Here is a 19,910-nt window from a genome sequence, read left to right on the forward strand (position 1 = left end):
TCATTTTTAACAAATAATTATTTTTTTTAAACAGGTGATTTTTAACTACCTTTAAAAATAATAAGTGATACAATAAACAGTTTTCCTCTTCATTTACATATATTTTTTAAATAATTTAAGCTATTTTTCCTCTTCATTTTTAACCATTTTTAAAAACAAGTCATTTCTAACCATGCACCTATGTTTAAAAAAATACATACATTATAAGTGATCAAATAAATATCTTCACTGTTCACTTTTTTTATTTTTATAATTTTAACTATTTTCTTCTGTCATTTTTAACAAATAATATTGAAAAATTTCTAGCCATCACGATGTTTTTAAAAAAAAATAATTATAAGTGATAAAATAAATATATTCACTGTTCAGTTGAACTTGAAAATGGTCATTTCTGACAATTATTATTATTATTATTATTTTTTAACTATTTCCTATTGTCATTTTTAACAAATAATATTGAGAAAACAGGTGCAACCAGGCACCTATGTTTGAAAATAAATAAATACTAATAGTTATACGTGATCAAATAAATATATTCACTGTTCATTTGAACATGAAAATGGTCATTCGACAATCTTTTTTTTTTTTTTTAACAGTTTTAACTTGTTTCCCTCTTAATTTTTAACAAATATTAAAAAAAAGCAAGTCATTTCTAGCATCAACGTTTTAAAAAAAAAATTAAATAAGTGATCAAATAAATATTTTCCCTCTTCATTTGAACATAAAAATAGTCTTTCCTGACAATCTTTTTTTTTTTTAAATTATTTTAACTATTTTCCCTCTTCATTAAAAAAAAAAAAAAAAATTTAAAAAACAGGTCATTTGTAGCCATTAACGTTTTTTTAAACTATAAAGCATCAAATAAATATCTTCCCTCTTAATTTGAACATAAACATGGTATTTTCTGACAATCTTTAAAAAAAAATTATTTTAGCTATTTTCCCTTTTCATTTAAAAACATACTATTTAAAAAAAACAGGTAATTTCTAGCCATTAACGTTTTTTAAAAATAATTATAAAGCATCAAATTAATATTTTCCCTCTTCATTTGAACATAAAAATGGTGTTTTCTGAAAATCTTAAAAATTTTTTTTTTTTAACTATTTTCCCTTTTCATTTAAAAAAACTAACTATTTAAAACACAGCTCATTTCTAGCATCATTTTTTTTTTTAATAATTATAAAGCATCAAATTAATATTTTCCCTCTTCATTTGAACATAAAAATGGTCTTTTCTGACAATCTTTTTTTTTTAAATAATTTTAACTATTTTCCCATTTCATTAAAAAAAATACTATTTAAAAAAACAGGTAATTTCTAGCCATCAACATTTTTATTTAAAAAAAATAATGATAAGTGATCAAATAAATATTTTCCCTCTTCATTTAACATGAAAATGGTCTTTTCTGACACTTTTTTTTTTTATTTTTTTTTTTTTATAATTTTAACTATTCTCCCTCTTCATTTAAAAAAATAAATACTATTTAAAAAACAGGTCATTTCTAGCCATTAACGTTTTTTTAAATAATTATAAAGCATCAAATAAATATTTTCCCTCTTCATTTGAACATAAAATGGTCTTTTCTGACCATCTTTTTCTCTTCTTTTTTAAATAATTTTAACTATTATACCTCTTCATTTAAAAACATACTATTTAAAAAAACAGGTCATTTCCAGCCATCAATATTTATTTTATCTTATTTTTTTTAAATAATGATAAGTGATCAAATGAATATTTTCTCTCTTCAATTGAACATTAAAATGGTCTTTTGTGACAATTTTTTTTTTATATATATAATTTTCATTATTTTCCCTCTTCACTGAAAAAAAAAAACTAATTAAAAAACAGGTAATTTCTAGTCATTAAAGTTTTTTTTTTAAATAATCATACAGCAATTTAAAAAAATAATAATTCTAAGAAAAAATTACAAGAATTTCAAAATATTTTTCCTCATCACTTAGTCATTTTAAGCCGTCCCTTCCGTGTATTTCTGCTTGAGTGCCGTCCCAATAAAAGGTGCAGGGGGGGGTGTAGACGGATTGTCTTTATTGGATTCTCTCTGCTCCAAAGAGGAACCTTCTAGATTACATGAAATATTAGATAGAAAATACACATCAACTCCTCCAAATTGCCAGCAAATCAACAACAAAAACAAAACCAAAAAAAAATCAGAAAAAAAATCTCCATTTCAAAAGAAACGAGCGTGCAAGTCTTTTTTTTTCTTTTTTTTTTCCAGCAGAGAATCACATGTGGGTCAAAGAATAAAGTGTGATTATAAACAATAAAACCCGTATTTCATATCAAATATGATTGCGCCAAATGAAAAGACATTTAATTGTACACAATAAATAAAGTTGGAGGCCTCCTTTTTCCCGCGGCGGCCATATAAACATTTACATCAAAGTCCCCTCTGGAACTTTTTCTCCTTGTTTTTTTTTTTTTTTTTTTTTTAAAGTCCAAAACGCGCGTGATTTCTGTCCGTGCACGCGTCTGCGCATGCATAGCCGACGCGGTTACATGGCGGCGGCGTGCGCGGACGAGTACGGGTCGAGGCCAGTCTTGGTCATACCTGGGAAGAGTATGTAGGCCACGGGCGGCTGCAGCGTGGACGCGGACCAGGCGCTGCAGTTGCACGGCACCACGTAGCCCGGGTTCGTGGGCGACGGGTGGGTGTGGGTGTGCTGCGTGGGGCAGCCCAGCGGGCCGAAGGCGCCGTTCTGGTAGCCCAGGGAGGAGGCGTAGGGCAGCGAGCCGGCGCCCAGGGAGTGCGGCATCTCGCCCATCTTCTGGCCGAACTGGCTGGGGTCCAGGAAGGAGTAGGGGCCCGAGGTCGGGGGCAGGAAGGCGCGCGCCTTCTCCGAGGCGCACAGCAGGGAGTCCGCGGCGGCGGCGGCGGCGGCGGCGGCCGCGGCGGCGGACACCGGCAGACCCTTCAGGTGCTCCGTGTCGCCCAGGTAAGGCAGCGGGAACACGTACCGGTCCTTCTTCAGCAGGTTCTTGGGCTTGCGCCGGGGCCGGTACTTGTAGTCCGGGTGCTCCTTCATGTGCTGCGCCCGCAGCCGCTTGGCCTCGTCGATGTAGGGCCGCTTCTCGGACTCGGACAGCAGCTTCCACTCGGCGCCCAGACGCTTGCTGATCTCGGAGTTGTGCATCTTGGGGTTCTCCTGCGCCATCTTGCGCCGCTGGCCCCGGGACCAGACCATGAAGGCGTTCATGGGCCGCTTGATGTGGTCGGCCGGTTTGGACATCTTAGGGGGGCGGGGGGGGAGGGAGGGTAGGGAAGGGGGACCGGGGAAGGGAAGGGGGGGTATGGGGGGGGTCTTCTTATCGGCTTCGGCCGGCGCGCGGGGGAAAAAAAGGGAGCTCACCTGTCCAGGTGCGAGACCGCGCGCACCGGGAGAGAAGAAACGCGGAACTTTCTCCAACTAAATCCAGACGAGTAGAGTCCAGCCACGGAGAAATCCGGTATAGGCGAAGCGAGGGGGAAGTTAAGAAAAAAAAAAAAAAAAAAAAAAAAAAAGGCAAAAAAAAAAAAAAAAAAAAAAAAAAAAAGTACGTCGCTCCGTCCGTTCCCGTCACGCGCACACGCACACGCGCACGCTCCCCCCGCTGTCGCGCGCTTCCTCGCACCTGCGGGCGGCCCTGCTGGGAAAAAGTGCTGCAGCGGCTGCGGAGGAGACGAAGTCGGCCAAGTTCAAAGGCTGGGATGGCGCGCTTCCTCGCACGCGATGTGACATAATGAGAGGGGGCGGGGCCCCGGACGCACCGGCGCAACCTGGCCGTCCAATCAGCACCTTCGCGGGGCGCGCCGCATCATATAGGTGTGCGCGAGTGTGTGTGTGTGTGTGTGGAGAGAGAGAGAGAGAGGACCCCCCCCCCCTTGTCCACACCCACTCCCACTCTGGACACGTGACGCAATTAGAGTCATTTACGTTGCACTTTATTGCAATTACCGTAATGCAGGTGTGTCCAAAGTGTGGCTCAGGGGCTTTTTTTCTTCTTCTACACTTCAAAAATCATTCAAAAGTTTGCAGACATTAAATGAACACAAATGAGGGAATTTGTTAATAACATAAATTATTGTAGAGACAATTTGATATTTTTATGACAAAAAAAAATCATAAAAAGGCAAAATAAATAAATAATAATAATCTAAATATTTGTGTTTTTGCTCTAAGGGTGTCCAAGCAGGTGTGTCCAAAGTGTGGCTCAGGGGCTTTTTTTATTTATTTTTTTTATACTTCAAAAATCATCAAAAGTTTCCAGACATTAAATGAACACAAATGAGGGAATTTGTTAATAACATAAATTATTGTAGAGACAATTTGATATTTTTATGACAAAAAAATCATAAAAAGGCAAAAATAAATAAATAATAATTATCTAAATATTTGTGTTTTTGCTCTAAGGGTGTCCAAGCAGGTGTGTCCAAAGTGTGGCTCAGGGGCCTTTTTTTATTTATTTTTTTTATACTTCAAAAATCATCAAAAGTTTCCAGACATTAAATGAACACAAATGAGGGAATTTGTTAATAACATAAATTATTGTAGAGACAATTTGATATTTTTATGACAACAAATCATAAAAAGGCATAACATTTAAAAAAAAATCTGAATATTTTTGTTTTTGCACCAAGGGTGTCCAAGCAGTGGTGTCCAAAGTGGGGTTTTTTTTTTTACACTTCAAAATCATCAAAAGTTTTCTAATTTGATGACATTCAATGAACAAACGCGAGGGAAATTATTAATACCACAAATTGTAGACGGAAATTCATAAAAAGGCTAAAAAATGTTTTTAAAAAATCTAAATATTTGTGTTTTTGCTCTAAGCGTGTCCAAGCAGTGGTGTCCAAAGTGTGGCTCAGGGGCCTTTTTTTTTTCTTTTACACTTCAAAAATCATTCATAGATTTGCAGACATTAAATGAACACAAATGAGGGAAATTGTTAATAACACAAATTATTGTAGAGACAATTTGATATTTTTATGACAAAAAAATCATAAAAAGGCAAAATAAATCAATAATAATAATCTAAATATTTGTGTTTTTGCTCTAAGGGTGTCCAAGCAGGTGTGTCCAAAGTGTGGCTCAGGGGCTTTTTTTATTTATTTTTTTTATACTTCAAAAATCATCAAAAGTTTCCAGACATTAAATGAACACAAATGAGGGAATTTGTTAATAACATAAATTATTGTAGAGACAATTTGATATTTTTATGACAACAAATCATAAAAAGGCATAACATTTAAAAAAAAATCTGAATATTTTTGTTTTTGCACCAAGGGTGTCCAAGCAGTGGTGTCCAAAGTGGGGTTTTTTTTTTTTACACTTCAAAATCATCAAAAGTTTTCTAATTTGATGACATTCAATGAAAAAACGCGAGGGAAATTATTAATACCACAAATTGTAGACGGAAATTCATAAAAAGGCTAAAAAATGTTTTTAAAAAATCTAAATATTTGTGTTTTTGCTCTAAGCGTGTCCAAGCAGTGGTGTCCAAAGTGTGGCTCAGGGGCCTTTTTTTTTTTCTTTTACACTTCAAAAATCATTCATAGATTTGCAGACATTAAATGAACACAAATGAGGGAAATTGTTAATAACACAAATTATTGTAGAGACAATTTGATATTTTTATGACAACAAATCATAAAAAGGCATAAAATAAAAATAAAAAATCTGAATATTTTTGTTTTTGCACCAAGGGTGTCCAAGCAGTGGTGTCCAAAGTGGTTTGTTTTTTTACACTTCAAAATCATCAAAAGTTTTCTCATTTGTAGACATTCAATGAACAAACGCGAGGGAAATTATTAATAACACAAATTATTGTACAAAAAAATTCATAAAAAGGCTAAAAAATGTTTTTAAAAAATCTAAATATTTGTGTTTTTGCTCTAAGGGTGTCCAAGCAGTGGTGTCCAAAGTGTGGCTCAGGGGCTTTTTTTATTTATTTTTTTTATACTTCAAAAATCATCAAAAGTTTCCAGACATTAAATGAACACAAATGAGGGAAATTGTTAATAACATAAATTATTGTAGAGACAATTTGATATTTTTATGACAAAAAAAATCATAAAAAGGCAAAATAAATAAATAATAATAATCTAAATATTTGTGTTTTTGCTCTAAGGGTGTCCAAGCAGGTGTGTCCAAAGTGTGGCTCAGGGGCTTTTTTTATTTATTTTTTTTATACTTCAAAAATCATCAAAAGTTTCCAGACATTAAATGAACACAAATGAGGGAATTTGTTAATAACATAAATTATTGTAGAGACAATTTGATATTTTTATGACAACAAATCATAAAAAGGCATAACATTTAAAAAAAAATCTGAATATTTTTGTTTTTGCACCAAGGGTGTCCAAGCAGTGGTGTCCAAAGTGGGGTTTTTTTTTTTACACTTCAAAATCATCAAAAGTTTTCTAATTTGATGACATTCAATGAAAAAACGCGAGGGAAATTATTAATACCACAAATTGTAGACGGAAATTCATAAAAAGGCTAAAAAATGTTTTTAAAAAATCTAAATATTTGTGTTTTTGCTCTAAGCGTGTCCAAGCAGTGGTGTCCAAAGTGTGGCTCAGGGGCCTTTTTTTTTTTTTTTTTTTTTTTTTTTACACTTCAAAAATCATTCATAGATTTGCAGACATTAAATGAACACAAATGAGGGAAATTGTTAATAACACAAATTATTGTAGAGACAATTTGATATTTTTATGACAACAAATCATAAAAAGGCATAAAATTAAAAAAAAAAAATCTGAATATTTTTGTTTTTGCACCAAGGGTGTCCAAGCAGTGGTGTCCAAAGTGGTTTGTTTTTTTACACTTCAAAATCATCAAAAGTTTTCTCATTTGTAGACATTCAATGAACAAACGCGAGGGAAATTATTAATAACACAAATTATTGTACAAAAAAATTCATAAAAAGGCTAAAAAATGTTTTTAAAAAATCTAGATATTTGTGTTTTTGCTCTAAGGGTGTCCAAGCAGTGGTGTCCAAAGTGTGGCTTTTTTTTTTTTACACTTCAAAAATCAATCAAATGCAGACTTTAAACAAACACAAATGAGGGAAATTGTTAATAACACAAATTATTGTAAAGACAACTTGATATTTGTATGACAAAAAATCATAAAAAGACAAAACATTTAAAAAAAAATCTGAATATTTTTGTTTTTGCTCCAAGGGTGTCCAAGCAGTGGTGTCCAAAATGGGTTTTTTTTACACTTCAAAATCATCAAAAGTTTTCTAATTTGATGACATTCAATGAACAAACGCGAGGGAAATTATTAATACCACAAATTATTGTAGACGAAAATTCATAAAAAGGCTAAAAAACGTTTTTAAAAAATCTAAATATTTGTGTTTTTGCTCTAAGGGTGTCCAAGCAGTGGTGTCCAAAGTGTGGCTTTTTTTTTTTTTTTTTTTTTTTTTTTTTTTTTTACACTTCAAAAATCAATCAAATGCAGACATTAAACAAACACAAATGAGAGAATTTGTTAATAACACAAATTATTGCAAAGACAATTTGATCTTTTTATGACAAAAAATCATAAAAAGGCAAAAAATTAAAAAAAATCTGAATATTTTTGTTTTTGCTCCAAGGGTGTCCAAGCAGTGGTGTCCAAAGTGGGGGTTTTTTTACACTTCAAAATCATCAAAAGTTTTCTAATTTGATGACATTCAATGAACAAACGTGAGGGAAATTATTAATAACACAAATTATTGTACAAGAAAATTCATAAAAAGGCTAAAAAATGTTTTTAAAAAATCTAAATATTTGTGTTTTTGCTCTAAGCGTGTCCAAGCAGTGGTGTCCAAAGTGTGGCTTTTTTTTTTTTTACACTTCAAAAATCAATCAAATGCAGGGAATTTGTTAATAACACAAATTATTGGAAAGACAATTTGATATTTGTATGACAAAAAATCATAAAAAGGCAAAACATTTAAAAAAAAATCCGAATATTTTTGTTTTTGCTCCAAGGGTGTCCAAGCAGTGGTGTCCAAAATGTTTTTTTTTTACACTTCAAAATCATCAAAAGTTTTCTAATTTGATGACATTCAATGAACAAACGCGAGGGAAATTATTAATACCACAAATTATTGTAGACGAAAATTCATAAAAAGGCTAAAAAACGTTTTTAAAAAATCTAAATATTTGTGTTTTTGCTCTAAGGGTGTCCAAGCAGTGGTGTCCAAAGTGTGGCTTTTTTTTTTTTTTTTTTTTTTTTTTTTTTTTACACTTCAAAAATCAATCAAATGCAGACATTAAACAAACACAAATGAGAGAATTTGTTAATAACACAAATTATTGCAAAGACAATTTGATCTTTTTATGACAAAAAATCATAAAAAGGCAAAAAATTTTAAAAAATCTGAATATTTTTGTTTTTGCTCCAAGGGTGTCCAAGCAGTGGTGTCCAAAGTGGGGTTTTTTTTACACTTCAAAATCATCAAAAGTTTTCTAATTTGATGACATTCAATGAACAAACGTGAGGGAAATTATTAATAACACAAATTATTGTACAAGAAAATTCATAAAAAGGCTAAAAAATGTTTTTTAAAAATCTAAATATTTGTGTTTTTGCTCTAAGCGTGTCCAAGCAGTGGTGTCCAAAGTGTGGCTTTTTTTTTTTTACACTTCAAAAATCAATCAAATGCAGGGAATTTGTTAATAACACAAATTATTGGAAAGACAATTTGATATGTGTATGACAAAAAATCATAAAAAGGCAAAACATTTAAAAAAAAATCCGAATATTTTTGTTTTTGCTCCAAGGGTGTCCAAGCAGTGGAGTCCAAAGTGTTTTTTTGTTTTTTACACATCAAATTCATCAAAAGCTTTCTCATTTGCAGACATTCAATGAACAAACGCGGGGGAAATTATTAATACCACAAATTATTGTAGACGAAAATTTATAAAAAGGCTAAAAAACGTTTTTAAAAAATCCAAATATTTGTGTTTTTGCTCTAAGGGTGTCCAAGCAGTGGTGTCCAAAATGTGGCTTTTTTTTTTTTTTTTTTTTTTTTTTTTTTTTTTTTTTACACTTCAAAAATCAATCAAATGCAGACATTAAACAAACACAAATGAGAGAATTTGTTAATAACACAAATTATTGCAAAGACAATTTGATCTTTTTATGACAAAAAATCATAAAAAGGCAAAAAATTAAAAAAAATCTGAATATTTTTGTTTTTGCTCCAAGGGTGTCCAAGCAGTGGTGTCCAAAGTGGGGGTTTTTTTACACTTCAAAATCATCAAAAGTTTTCTAATTTGATGACATTCAATGAACAAACGTGAGGGAAATTATTAATAATACAAATTATTGTACAAAAAAATTCATAAAAAGGCTAAAAAATGTTTTTTAAAAAATCTAAATATTTGTGTTTTTGCTCTAAGGGTGTCCAAGCAGTGGTGTCCAAAGTGTGGCTTTTTTTTTTTACACTTCAAAAATCAATCAAATGCAGACTTTAAACAAACACAAATGAGGGAAATTGTTAATAACACAAATTATTGTAAAGACAACTTGATATTTGTATGACAAAAAATCATAAAAAGACAAAACATTTAAAAAAAATCTGAATATTTTTGTTTTTGCTCCAAGGGTGTCCAAGCAGTGGTGTCCAAAATGTTTTTTTTTTACACTTCAAAATCATCAAAAGTTTTCTAATTTGATGACATTCAATGAACAAACGCGAGGGAAATTATTAATACCACAAATTATTGTAGACGAAAATTCATAAAAAGGCTAAAAAACGTTTTTAAAAAATCTAAATATTTGTGTTTTTGCTCTAAGGGTGTCCAAGCAGTGGTGTCCAAAGTGTGGCTTTTTTTTTTTTACACTTCAAAAATCAATCAAATGCAGACATTAAACAAACACAAATGAGATAATTTGTTAATAACACAAATTATTGCAAAGACAATTTGATCTTTTTATGACAAAAAATCATAAAAAGGCAAAAAATTAAAAAAAATCTGAATATTTTTATTTTTGCTCCAAGGGTGTCCAAGCAGTGGTGTCCAAAGTGGGGGTTTTTTTTTACACTTCAAAATCATCAAACGTTTTCTAATTTGATGACATTCAATGAACAAACGTGAGGGAAATTATTAATACCACAAATTGTAGACGGAAATTCATAAAAAGGCTAAAAAATGTTTTTAAAAAATCTAAATATTTGTGTTTTTGCTCTAAGCGTGTCCAAGCAGTGGTGTCCAAAGTGTGGCTCAGGGGCCTTTTTTTCTTTCTTTTACACTTCAAAAATCATTCATAGATTTGCAGACATTAAATGAACACAAATGAGGGAAATTGTTAATAACACAAATTATTGTAGAGACAATTTGATATTTTTATGACAACAAATCATAAAAAGGCATAAAATTAAAAAAAAAAATCTGAATATTTTTGTTTTTGCACCAAGGGTGTCCAAGCAGTGGAGTCCAAAGTGGTTTGTTTTTTTACACTTCAAAATCATCAAAAGTTTTCTCATTTGTAGACATTCAATGAACAAACGCGAGGGAAATTATTAATAACACAAATTATTGTACAAAAAAATTCATAAAAAGGCTAAAAAATGTTTTTTAAAAATCTAAATATTTGTGTTTTTGCTCTAAGCGTGTCCAAGCAGTGGTGTCCAAAGTGTGGCTTTTTTTTTTATTTTTTTTTAATTTATTTTTTACACTTCAAAAATCAATCAAATGCAGACATTAAACAAACACAAATGAGATAATTTGTTAATAACACAAATTATTGCAAAGACAATTTGATCTTTTTATGACAAAAAATCATAAAAAGGCAAAAAATTTAAAAAAATCTGAATATTTTTGTTTTTGCTCCAAGGGTGTCCAAGCAGTGGTGTCCAAAGTGGGGTTTTTTTTACACTTCAAAATCATCAAAAGTTTTCTAATTTGATGACATTCAATGAACAAACGTGAGGGAAATTATTAATACCACAAATTGTAGACGGAAATTCATAAAAAGGCTAAAAAATGTTTTTAAAAAATCTAAATATTTGTGTTTTTGCTCTAAGCGTGTCCAAGCAGTGGTGTCCAAAGTGTGGCTTTTTTTTTTATTTTTTTTTTATTTATTTTTTACACTTCAAAAATCAATCAAATGCAGACATTAAACAAACACAAATGAGATAATTTGTTAATAACACAAATTATTGCAAAGACAATTTGATCTTTTTATGACAAAAAATCATAAAAAGGCAAAAAATTTAAAAAAATCTGAATATTTTTGTTTTTGCTCCAAGGGTGTCCAAGCAGTGGTGTCCAAAGTGGGGTTTTTTTTACACTTCAAAATCATCAAAAGTTTTCTAATTTGATGACATTCAATGAACAAACGTGAGGGAAATTATTAATACCACAAATTGTAGACGGAAATTCATAAAAAGGCTAAAAAATGTTTTTAAAAAATCTAAATATTTGTGTTTTTGCTCTAAGCGTGTCCAAGCAGTGGTGTCCAAAGTGTGGCTCAGGGGCCTTTTTTTTTTCTTTTACACTTCAAAAATCATTCATAGATTTGCAGACATTAAATGAACACAAATGAGGGAAATTGTTAATAACACAAATTATTGTAGAGACAATTTGATATTTTTATGACAACAAATCATAAAAAGGCATAAAATTAAAAAAAAAAATCTGAATATTTTTGTTTTTGCACCAAGGGTGTCCAAGCAGTGGTGTCCAAAGTGGTTTGTTTTTTTACACTTCAAAATCATCAAAAGTTTTCTCATTTGTAGACATTCAATGAACAAACGCGAGGGAAATTATTAATACCACAAATTATTGTAGAAAAAAATTCATAAAAAGGCTAAAAAATGTTTTTAAAAAATCTAAATATTTGTGTTTTTGCTCTAAGGGTGTCCAAGCAGTGGTGTCCAAAGTGTGGCTTTTTTTTTTTACACTTCAAAAATCAATCAAATGCAGACATTAAACAAACACAAATGAGATAATTTGTTAATAACACAAATTATTGCAAAGACAATTTGATCTTTTTATGACAAAAAATCATAAAAAGGCAAAAAATTAAAAAAAATCTGAATATTTTTGTTTTTGCACCAAGGGTGTCCAAGCAGTGGTGTCCAAAGTGGGTTTTTTTTTTTACACTTCAAAATCATCAAAAGTTTTCTAATTTGATGACATTCAATGAAAAAACGCGAGGGAAATTATTAATACCACAAATTGTAGACGGAAATTCATAAAAAGGCTAAAAAATGTTTTTAAAAAATCTAAATATTTGTGTTTTTGCTCTAAGGGTGTCCAAGCAGTGGTGTCCAAAGTGTGGCTCAGGGGCCTTTTTTTCTTTCTTTTACACTTCAAAAATCATTCATAGATTTGCAGACATTAAATGAACACAAATGAGGGAAATTGTTAATAACACAAATTATTGTAGAGACAATTTGATATTTTTATGACAACAAATCATAAAAAGGCATAAAATTAAAAAAAAAAAATCTGAATATTTTTGTTTTTGCTCCAAGGGTGTCCAAGCAGTGGTGTCCAAAGTGGTTTGTTTTTTTACACTTCAAAATCATCAAACGTTTTCTCATTTGTAGACATTCAATGAACAAACGCGAGGGAAATTATTAATAACACAAATTATTGTACAAAAAAATTCATAAAAAGGCTAAAAAATGTTTTTAAAAAATCTAAATATTTGTGTTTTTGCTCTAAGGGTGTCCAAGCAGGTGTGTCCAAAGTGTGGCTCAGGGGCTTTTTTTATTTATTTTTTTTATACTTCAAAAATCATCAAAAGTTTCCAGACATTAAATGAACACAAATGAGGGAATTTGTTAATAACACAAATTATTGTAGAGACAATTTGATATTTTTATGACAACAAATCATAAAAAGGCATAACATTTAAAAAAAAATCTGAATATTTTTGTTTTTGCACCAAGGGTGTCCAAGCAGTGGTGTCCAAAGTGGGGTTTTTTTTTTTACACTTCAAAATCATCAAAAGTTTTCTAATTTGATGACATTCAATGAAAAAACGCGAGGGAAATTATTAATACCACAAATTGTAGACGGAAATTCATAAAAAGGCTAAAAAATGTTTTTAAAAAATCTAAATATTTGTGTTTTTGCTCTAAGCGTGTCCAAGCAGTGGTGTCCAAAGTGTGGCTCAGGGGCCTTTTTTTCTTTCTTTTACACTTCAAAAATCATTCATAGATTTGCAGACATTAAATGAACACAAATGAGGGAAATTGTTAATAACACAAATTATTGTAGAGACAATTTGATATTTTTATGACAACAAATCATAAAAAGGCATAAAATTAAAAAAAAAAATCTGAATATTTTTGTTTTTGCACCAAGGGTGTCCAAGCAGTGGTGTCCAAAGTGGTTTGTTTTTTTACACTTCAAAATCATCAAAAGTTTTCTCATTTGTAGACATTCAATGAACAAACGCGAGGGAAATTATTAATAACACAAATTATTGTACAAAAAAATTCATAAAAAGGCTAAAAAATGTTTTGAAAAAATCTAAATATTTGTGTTTTTGCTCTAAGGGTGTCCAAGCAGTGGTGTCCAAAGTGTGGCTTTTTTTTTTTTTTACTTCAAAAATCAATCAAATGCAGACTTTAAACAAACACAAATGAGGGAAATTGTTAATAACACAAATTATTGTAAAGACAACTTGATATTTGTATGACAAAAAATCATAAAAAGACAAAACATTTAAAAAAAATCTGAATATTTTTGTTTTTGCTCCAAGGGTGTCCAAGCAGTGGTGTCCAAAATGGGTTTTTTTACACTTCAAAATCATCAAAAGTTTTCTAATTTGATGACATTCAATGAACAAACGCGAGGGAAATTATTAATACCACAAATTATTGTAGACGAAAATTTATAAAAAGGCTAAAAAACGTTTTTAAAAAATCTAAATATTTGTGTTTTTGCTCTAAGGGTGTCCAAGCAGTGGTGTCCAAAGTGGTTTGTTTTTTTACACTTCAAAATCATCAAAAGTTTTCTCATTTGATGACATTCAATGAACAAACGCGAGGGAAATTATTAATACCACAAATTGTAGACGGAAATTCATAAAAAGGCTAAAAAATGTTTTTAAAAAATCTAAATATTTGTGTTTTTGCTCTAAGCGTGTCCAAGCAGTGGTGTCCAAAGTGTGGCTCAGGGGCCTTTTTTTCTTTCTTTTACACTTCAAAAATCATTCATAGATTTGCAGACATTAAATGAACACAAATGAGGGAAATTGTTAATAACACAAATTATTGTAGAGACAATTTGATATTTTTATGACAACAAATCATAAAAAGGCATAAAATTAAAAAAAAAATCTGAATATTTTTGTTTTTGCACCAAGGGTGTCCAAGCAGTGGTGTCCAAAATGTTTTTTTTTTACACTTCAAAATCATCAAAAGTTTTCTAATTTGATGACATTCAATGAACAAACGCGAGGGAAATTATTAATACCACAAATTATTGTAGACGAAAATTCATAAAAAGGCTAAAAAACGTTTTTAAAAAATCTAAATATTTGTGTTTTTGCTCTAAGCGTGTCCAAGCAGTGGTGTCCAAAGTGTGGCTTTTTTTTTTTTTTGCACTTCAAAAATCAATCAAATGCAGACTTTAAACAAACACAAATGAGGGAAATTGTTAATAACACAAATTATTGTAAAGACAACTTGATATTTGTATGACAAAAAATCATAAAAAGACAAAACATTTAAAAAAAATCTGAATATTTTTGTTTTTGCTCCAAGGGTGTCCAAGCAGTGGTGTCCAAAGTGGTTTGTTTTTACACTTCAAAATCATCAAAAGTTTTCTAATTTGATGACATTCAATGAACAAACGCGAGGGAAATTATTAATACCACAAATTATTGTAGACGAAAATTCATAAAAAGGCTAAAAAACGTTTTTAAAAAATCTAAATATTTGTGTTTTTGCTCTAAGGGTGTCCAAGCAGTGGTGTCCAAAGTGTGGCTTTTTTTTTTTTTTTTTTTTTTTTTTTTTTTTTACACTTCAAAAATCAATCAAATGCAGACATTAAACAAACACAAATGAGAGAATTTGTTAATAACACAAATTATTGCAAAGACAATTTGATCTTTTTATGACAAAAAATCATAAAAAGGCAAAAAATTAAAAAAAATCTGAATATTTTTGTTTTTGCTCCAAGGGTGTCCAAGCAGTGGTGTCCAAAGTGGGGTTTTTTTTACACTTCAAAATCATCAAAAGTTTTCTAATTTGATGACATTCAATGAACAAACGTGAGGGAAATTATTAATAACACAAATTATTGTACAAGAAAATTCATAAAAAGGCTAAAAAATGTTTTTAAAAAATCTAAATATTTGTGTTTTTGCTCTAAGGGTGTCCAAGCAGTGGTGTCCAAAGTGTGGCTTTTTTTATTTTTTTTATTTTTTTTTTTTTTACACTTCAAAAATCAATCAAATGCAGACATTAAACAAACACAAATGAGATAATTTGTTAATAACACAAATTATTGCAAAGACAATTTGATCTTTTTATGACAAAAAATCATAAAAAGGCAAAAAATTAAAAAAAAATCTGAATATTTTAGTTTTTGCTCCAAGGGTGTCCAAGCAGTGGTGTCCAAAGTGGTTTGTTTTTTTACACTTCAAAATCATCAAAAGTTTTCTCATTTGTAGACATTCAATGAACAAACGCGAGGGAAATTATTAATAACACAAATTATTGTACAAAAAAATTCATAAAAAGGCTAAAAAATGTTTTTAAAAAATCTAAATATTTGTGTTTTTGCTCTAAGGGTGTCCAAGCAGTGGTGTCCAAAGTGTGGCTTTTTTTTTTTTACACTTCAAAAATCAATCAAATGCAGACTTTAAACAAACACAAATGAGGGAAATTGTTAATAACACAAATTATTGTAAAGACAACTTGATATTTGTATGAAAAAAAATCATAAAAAGACAAAACATTTTAAAAAAATCTGAATATTTTTGTTTTTGCTCCAAGGGTGTCCAAGCAGTGGTGTCCAAAATGGGTTTTTTTTACACTTCAAAATCATCAAAAGTTTTCTAATTTGATGACATTCAATGAACAAACGCGAGGGAAATTATTAATACCACAAATTATTGTAGACGAAAATTCATAAAAAGGCTAAAAAACGTTTTTAAAAAATCTAAATATTTGTGTTTTTGCTCTAAGGGTGTCCAAGCAGTGGTGTCCAAAGTGTGGCTTTTTTTTTTTTTTTACACTTCAAAAATCAATCAAATGCAGACATTAAACAAACACAAATGAGAGAATTTGTTAATAACACAAATTATTGCAAAGACAATTTGATCTTTTTATGACAAAAAATCATAAAAAGGCAAAAAATTTAAAAAAATCTGAATATTTTTGTTTTTGCTCCAAGGGTGTCCAAGCAGTGGTGTCCAAAGTGGGGTTTTTTTTTTACACTTCAAAATCATCAAAAGTTTTCTAATTTGATGACATTCAATGAACAAACGTGAGGGAAATTATTAATAACACAAATTATTGTACAAAAAAATTCATAAAAAGGCTAAAAAATGTTTTTAAAAAATCTAAATATTTGTGTTTTTGCTCTAAGCGTGTCCAAGCAGTGGTGTCCAAAGTGTGGCTTTTTTTTTTTTTTTTTTTTAACACTTCGAAAATCAATCAAATGCAGACATTAAACAAACACAAATGAGAGAATTTGTTAATAACACAAATTATTGCAAAGACAATTTGATCTTTTTATGACAAAAAATCATAAAAAGGCAAAAAATTAAAACAAATCTGAATATTTTTGTTTTTGCTCCAAGGGTGTCCAAGCAGTGGTGTCCAAAGTGGTTTGTTTTTTTACACTTCAAAATCATCAAAAGTTTTCTCATTTGTAGACATTCAATGAACAAACGCGAGGGAAATTATTAATAACACAAATTATTGTACAAAAAAATTCATAAAAAGGCTAAAAAATGTTTTTAAAAAATCTAAATATTTGTGTTTTTGCTCTAAGGGTGTCCAAGCAGTGGTGTCCAAAGTGTGGCTCAGGGGCTTTTTTATTTATTTTTTTTATACTTCAAAAATCATCAAAAGTTTCCAGACATTAAATGAACACAAATGAGGGAATTTGTTAATAACATAAATTATTGTAGAGACAATTTGATATTTTTATGACAACAAATCATAAAAAGGCATAACATTTAAAAAAAAATCTGAATATTTTTGTTTTTGCACCAAGGGTGTCCAAGCAGTGGTGTCCAAAGTGGGGTTTTTTTTTTTACACTTCAAAATCATCAAAAGTTTTCTAATTTGATGACATTCAATGAAAAAACGCGAGGGAAATTATTAATACCACAAATTGTAGACGGAAATTCATAAAAAGGCTAAAAAAATGTTTTTAAAAAATCTAAATATTTGTGTTTTTGCTCTAAGCGTGTCCAAGCAGTGGTGTCCAAAGTGTGGCTCAGGGGCCTTTTTTTCTTTCTTTTACACTTCAAAAATCATTCATAGATTTGCAGACATTAAATGAACACAAATGAGGGAAATTGTTAATAACACAAATTATTGTAGAGACAATTTGATATTTTTATGACAACAAATCATAAAAAGGCATAAAATTTTAAAAAAAATCTGAATATTTTTGTTTTTGCACCAAGGGTGTCCAAGCAGTGGTGTCCAAAGTGGTTTGTTTTTTTACACTTCAAAATCATCAAAAGTTTTCTCATTTGTAGACATTCAATGAACAAACGCGAGGGAAATTATTAATAACACAAATTATTGTACAAAAAAATTCATAAAAAGGCTAAAAAATGTTTTTAAAAAATCTAAATATTTGTGTTTTTGCTCTAAGCGTGTCCAAGCAGTGGTGTCCAAAGTGTGGCTTTTTTTTTTTACACTTCAAAAATCAATCAAATGCAGACTTTAAACAAACACAAATGAGGGAAATTGTTAATAACACAAATTATTGTAAAGACAACTTGATATTTGTATGACAAAAAAATCATAAAAAGACAAAACATTTAAAAAAAAATCTGAATATTTTTGTTTTTGCTCCAAGGGTGTCCAAGCAGTGGTGTCCAAAATGTTTTTTTTTTACACTTCAAAATCATCAAAAGTTTTCTAATTTGATGACATTCAATGAACAAACGCGAGGGAAATTATTAATACCACAAATTATTGTAGACGAAAATTCATAAAAAGGCTAAAAAACGTTTTTAAAAAATCTAAATATTTGCGTTTTTGCTCCAAGGGTGTCCAAGCAGTGGTGTCCAAAGTGTGGCTTTTTTTTTTTTTTTTTTTTTTTTTTTTTTTTTTTTACACTTCAAAAATCAATCAAATGCAGACATTAAACAAACACAAATGAGAGAATTTGTTAATAACACAAATTATTGCAAAGACAATTTGATCTTTTTATGACAAAAAATCATAAAAAGGCAAAAAATTAAAAAAAATCTGAATATTTTTGTTTTTGCTCCAAGGGTGTCCAAGCAGTGGTGTCCAAAGTGGGGTTTTTTTTACACTTCAAAATCATCAAAAGTTTTCTAATTTGATGACATTCAATGAACAAACGCGAGGGAAATTATTAATACCACAAATTATTGTACAAGAAAATTCATAAAAAGGCTAAAAAATGTTTTTAAAAAATCTAAATATTTGTGTTTTTGCTCTAAGGGTGTCCAAGCAGTGGTGTCCAAAGTGTGGCTTTTTTTTTTACACTTCAAAAATCAATCAAATGCAGACTTTAAACAAACACAAATGAGGGAAATTGTTAATAACACAAATTATTGTAAAGACAACTTGATATTTGTATGACAAAAAATCATAAAAAGACAAAACATTTAAAAAAAATCTGAATATTTTTGTTTTTGCTCCAAGGGTGTCCAAGCAGTGGTGTCCAAAATGGGTTTTTTTTACACTTCAAAATCATCAAAAGTTTTCTAATTTGATGACATTCAATGAACAAACGCGAGGGAAATTATTAATACCACAAATTATTGTAGACGAAAATTCATAAAAAGGCTAAAAAACGTTTTAAAAAAAAACTAAATATTTGTGTTTTTGCTCTAAGGGTGTCCAAGCAGTGGTGTCCAAAGTGTGGCTTTTTTTTTTTTTTTTTTTTTTTTTTTTTTTTTTACACTTCAAAAATCAATCAAATGCAGACATTAAACAAACACAAATGAGATAATTTGTTAATAACACAAATTATTGCAAAGACAATTTGATCTTTTTATGACAAAAAATCATAAAAAGGCAAAAAATTAAAAAAAATCTGAATATTTTTGTTTTTGCACCAAGGGTGTCCAAGCAGTGGTGTCCAAAGTGGGTTTTTTTTTACACTTCAAAATCATCAAAAGTTTTCTAATTTGATGACATTCAATGAACAAACGCGAGGTAAATTATTAATACCACAAATTATTGTAGACGAAAATTCATAAAAAGGCTAAAAAACGTTTTAAAAAAAAAACTAAATATTTGTGTTTTTGCTCTAAGGGTGTCCAAGCAGTGGTGTCCAAAGTGTGGCTCAGGGGCCTTTTTTTTTTTTTTTTTTTTTTACATTTCAAAATCATCAAAAGTTTGCGGACATTAAATGAACACAAATGAGGGAAATTGTTAATAACACAAATTATTGTAAAGCCAATTTGATATTTTATGATAAAAAATCCTAAAAATGCTAAAACATTAAAATTAAAAATTCCAATATTTGTGTTTTTGCTCCAAGGGTGTCCAAGCAGTGGTGTCCAAAGTGGGTTTTTTTACACTTCAAAATCATCAAAGGTTTCCTCATTTGCAGACATTCAATTAACAAAAATGAGGGAAATTATTAATATTACAAATTGTTGTTGCCAATTTGATATATTTATGACAAAAAATCATAAAAAGGCTTAAAAAAAAAATCCTAATATTTTAGTTTTTGCTGTCCAAGCAGTGGTGTCCAAAGTGTGGCTCAGGGGCCTTTTTTT

General features: G+C 30.1%; 1 protein-coding gene across 1 annotated transcript; it reads right to left on the reverse strand.

Moving 5' to 3' along the window:
* Positions 1-2,435: 2,435 nt before the first annotated feature.
* Positions 2,436-3,466, reverse strand: sox14 (SRY-box transcription factor 14). Its single transcript, XM_061978518.2, has one exon. It carries the CDS (start codon positions 3,246-3,248, stop codon positions 2,514-2,516), a length of 735 nt encoding a protein of 244 aa, XP_061834502.1. The 5' UTR covers positions 3,249-3,466; the 3' UTR covers positions 2,436-2,513.
* Positions 3,467-19,910: the final 16,444 nt, after the last annotated feature.

Source organism: Nerophis lumbriciformis, linkage group LG18 (genome assembly GCF_033978685.3).
Source record: "Nerophis lumbriciformis linkage group LG18, RoL_Nlum_v2.1, whole genome shotgun sequence".
Taxonomy (NCBI): Eukaryota; Metazoa; Chordata; class Actinopteri; order Syngnathiformes; family Syngnathidae; genus Nerophis; species Nerophis lumbriciformis.

Coding starts and splice junctions, on each gene's coding strand:
- sox14 (XM_061978518.2), bottom strand. CDS start 3,248: ATGTCCAAACCGGCCGACCACATCAAGCGGCCCATGAACGCCTTCATG.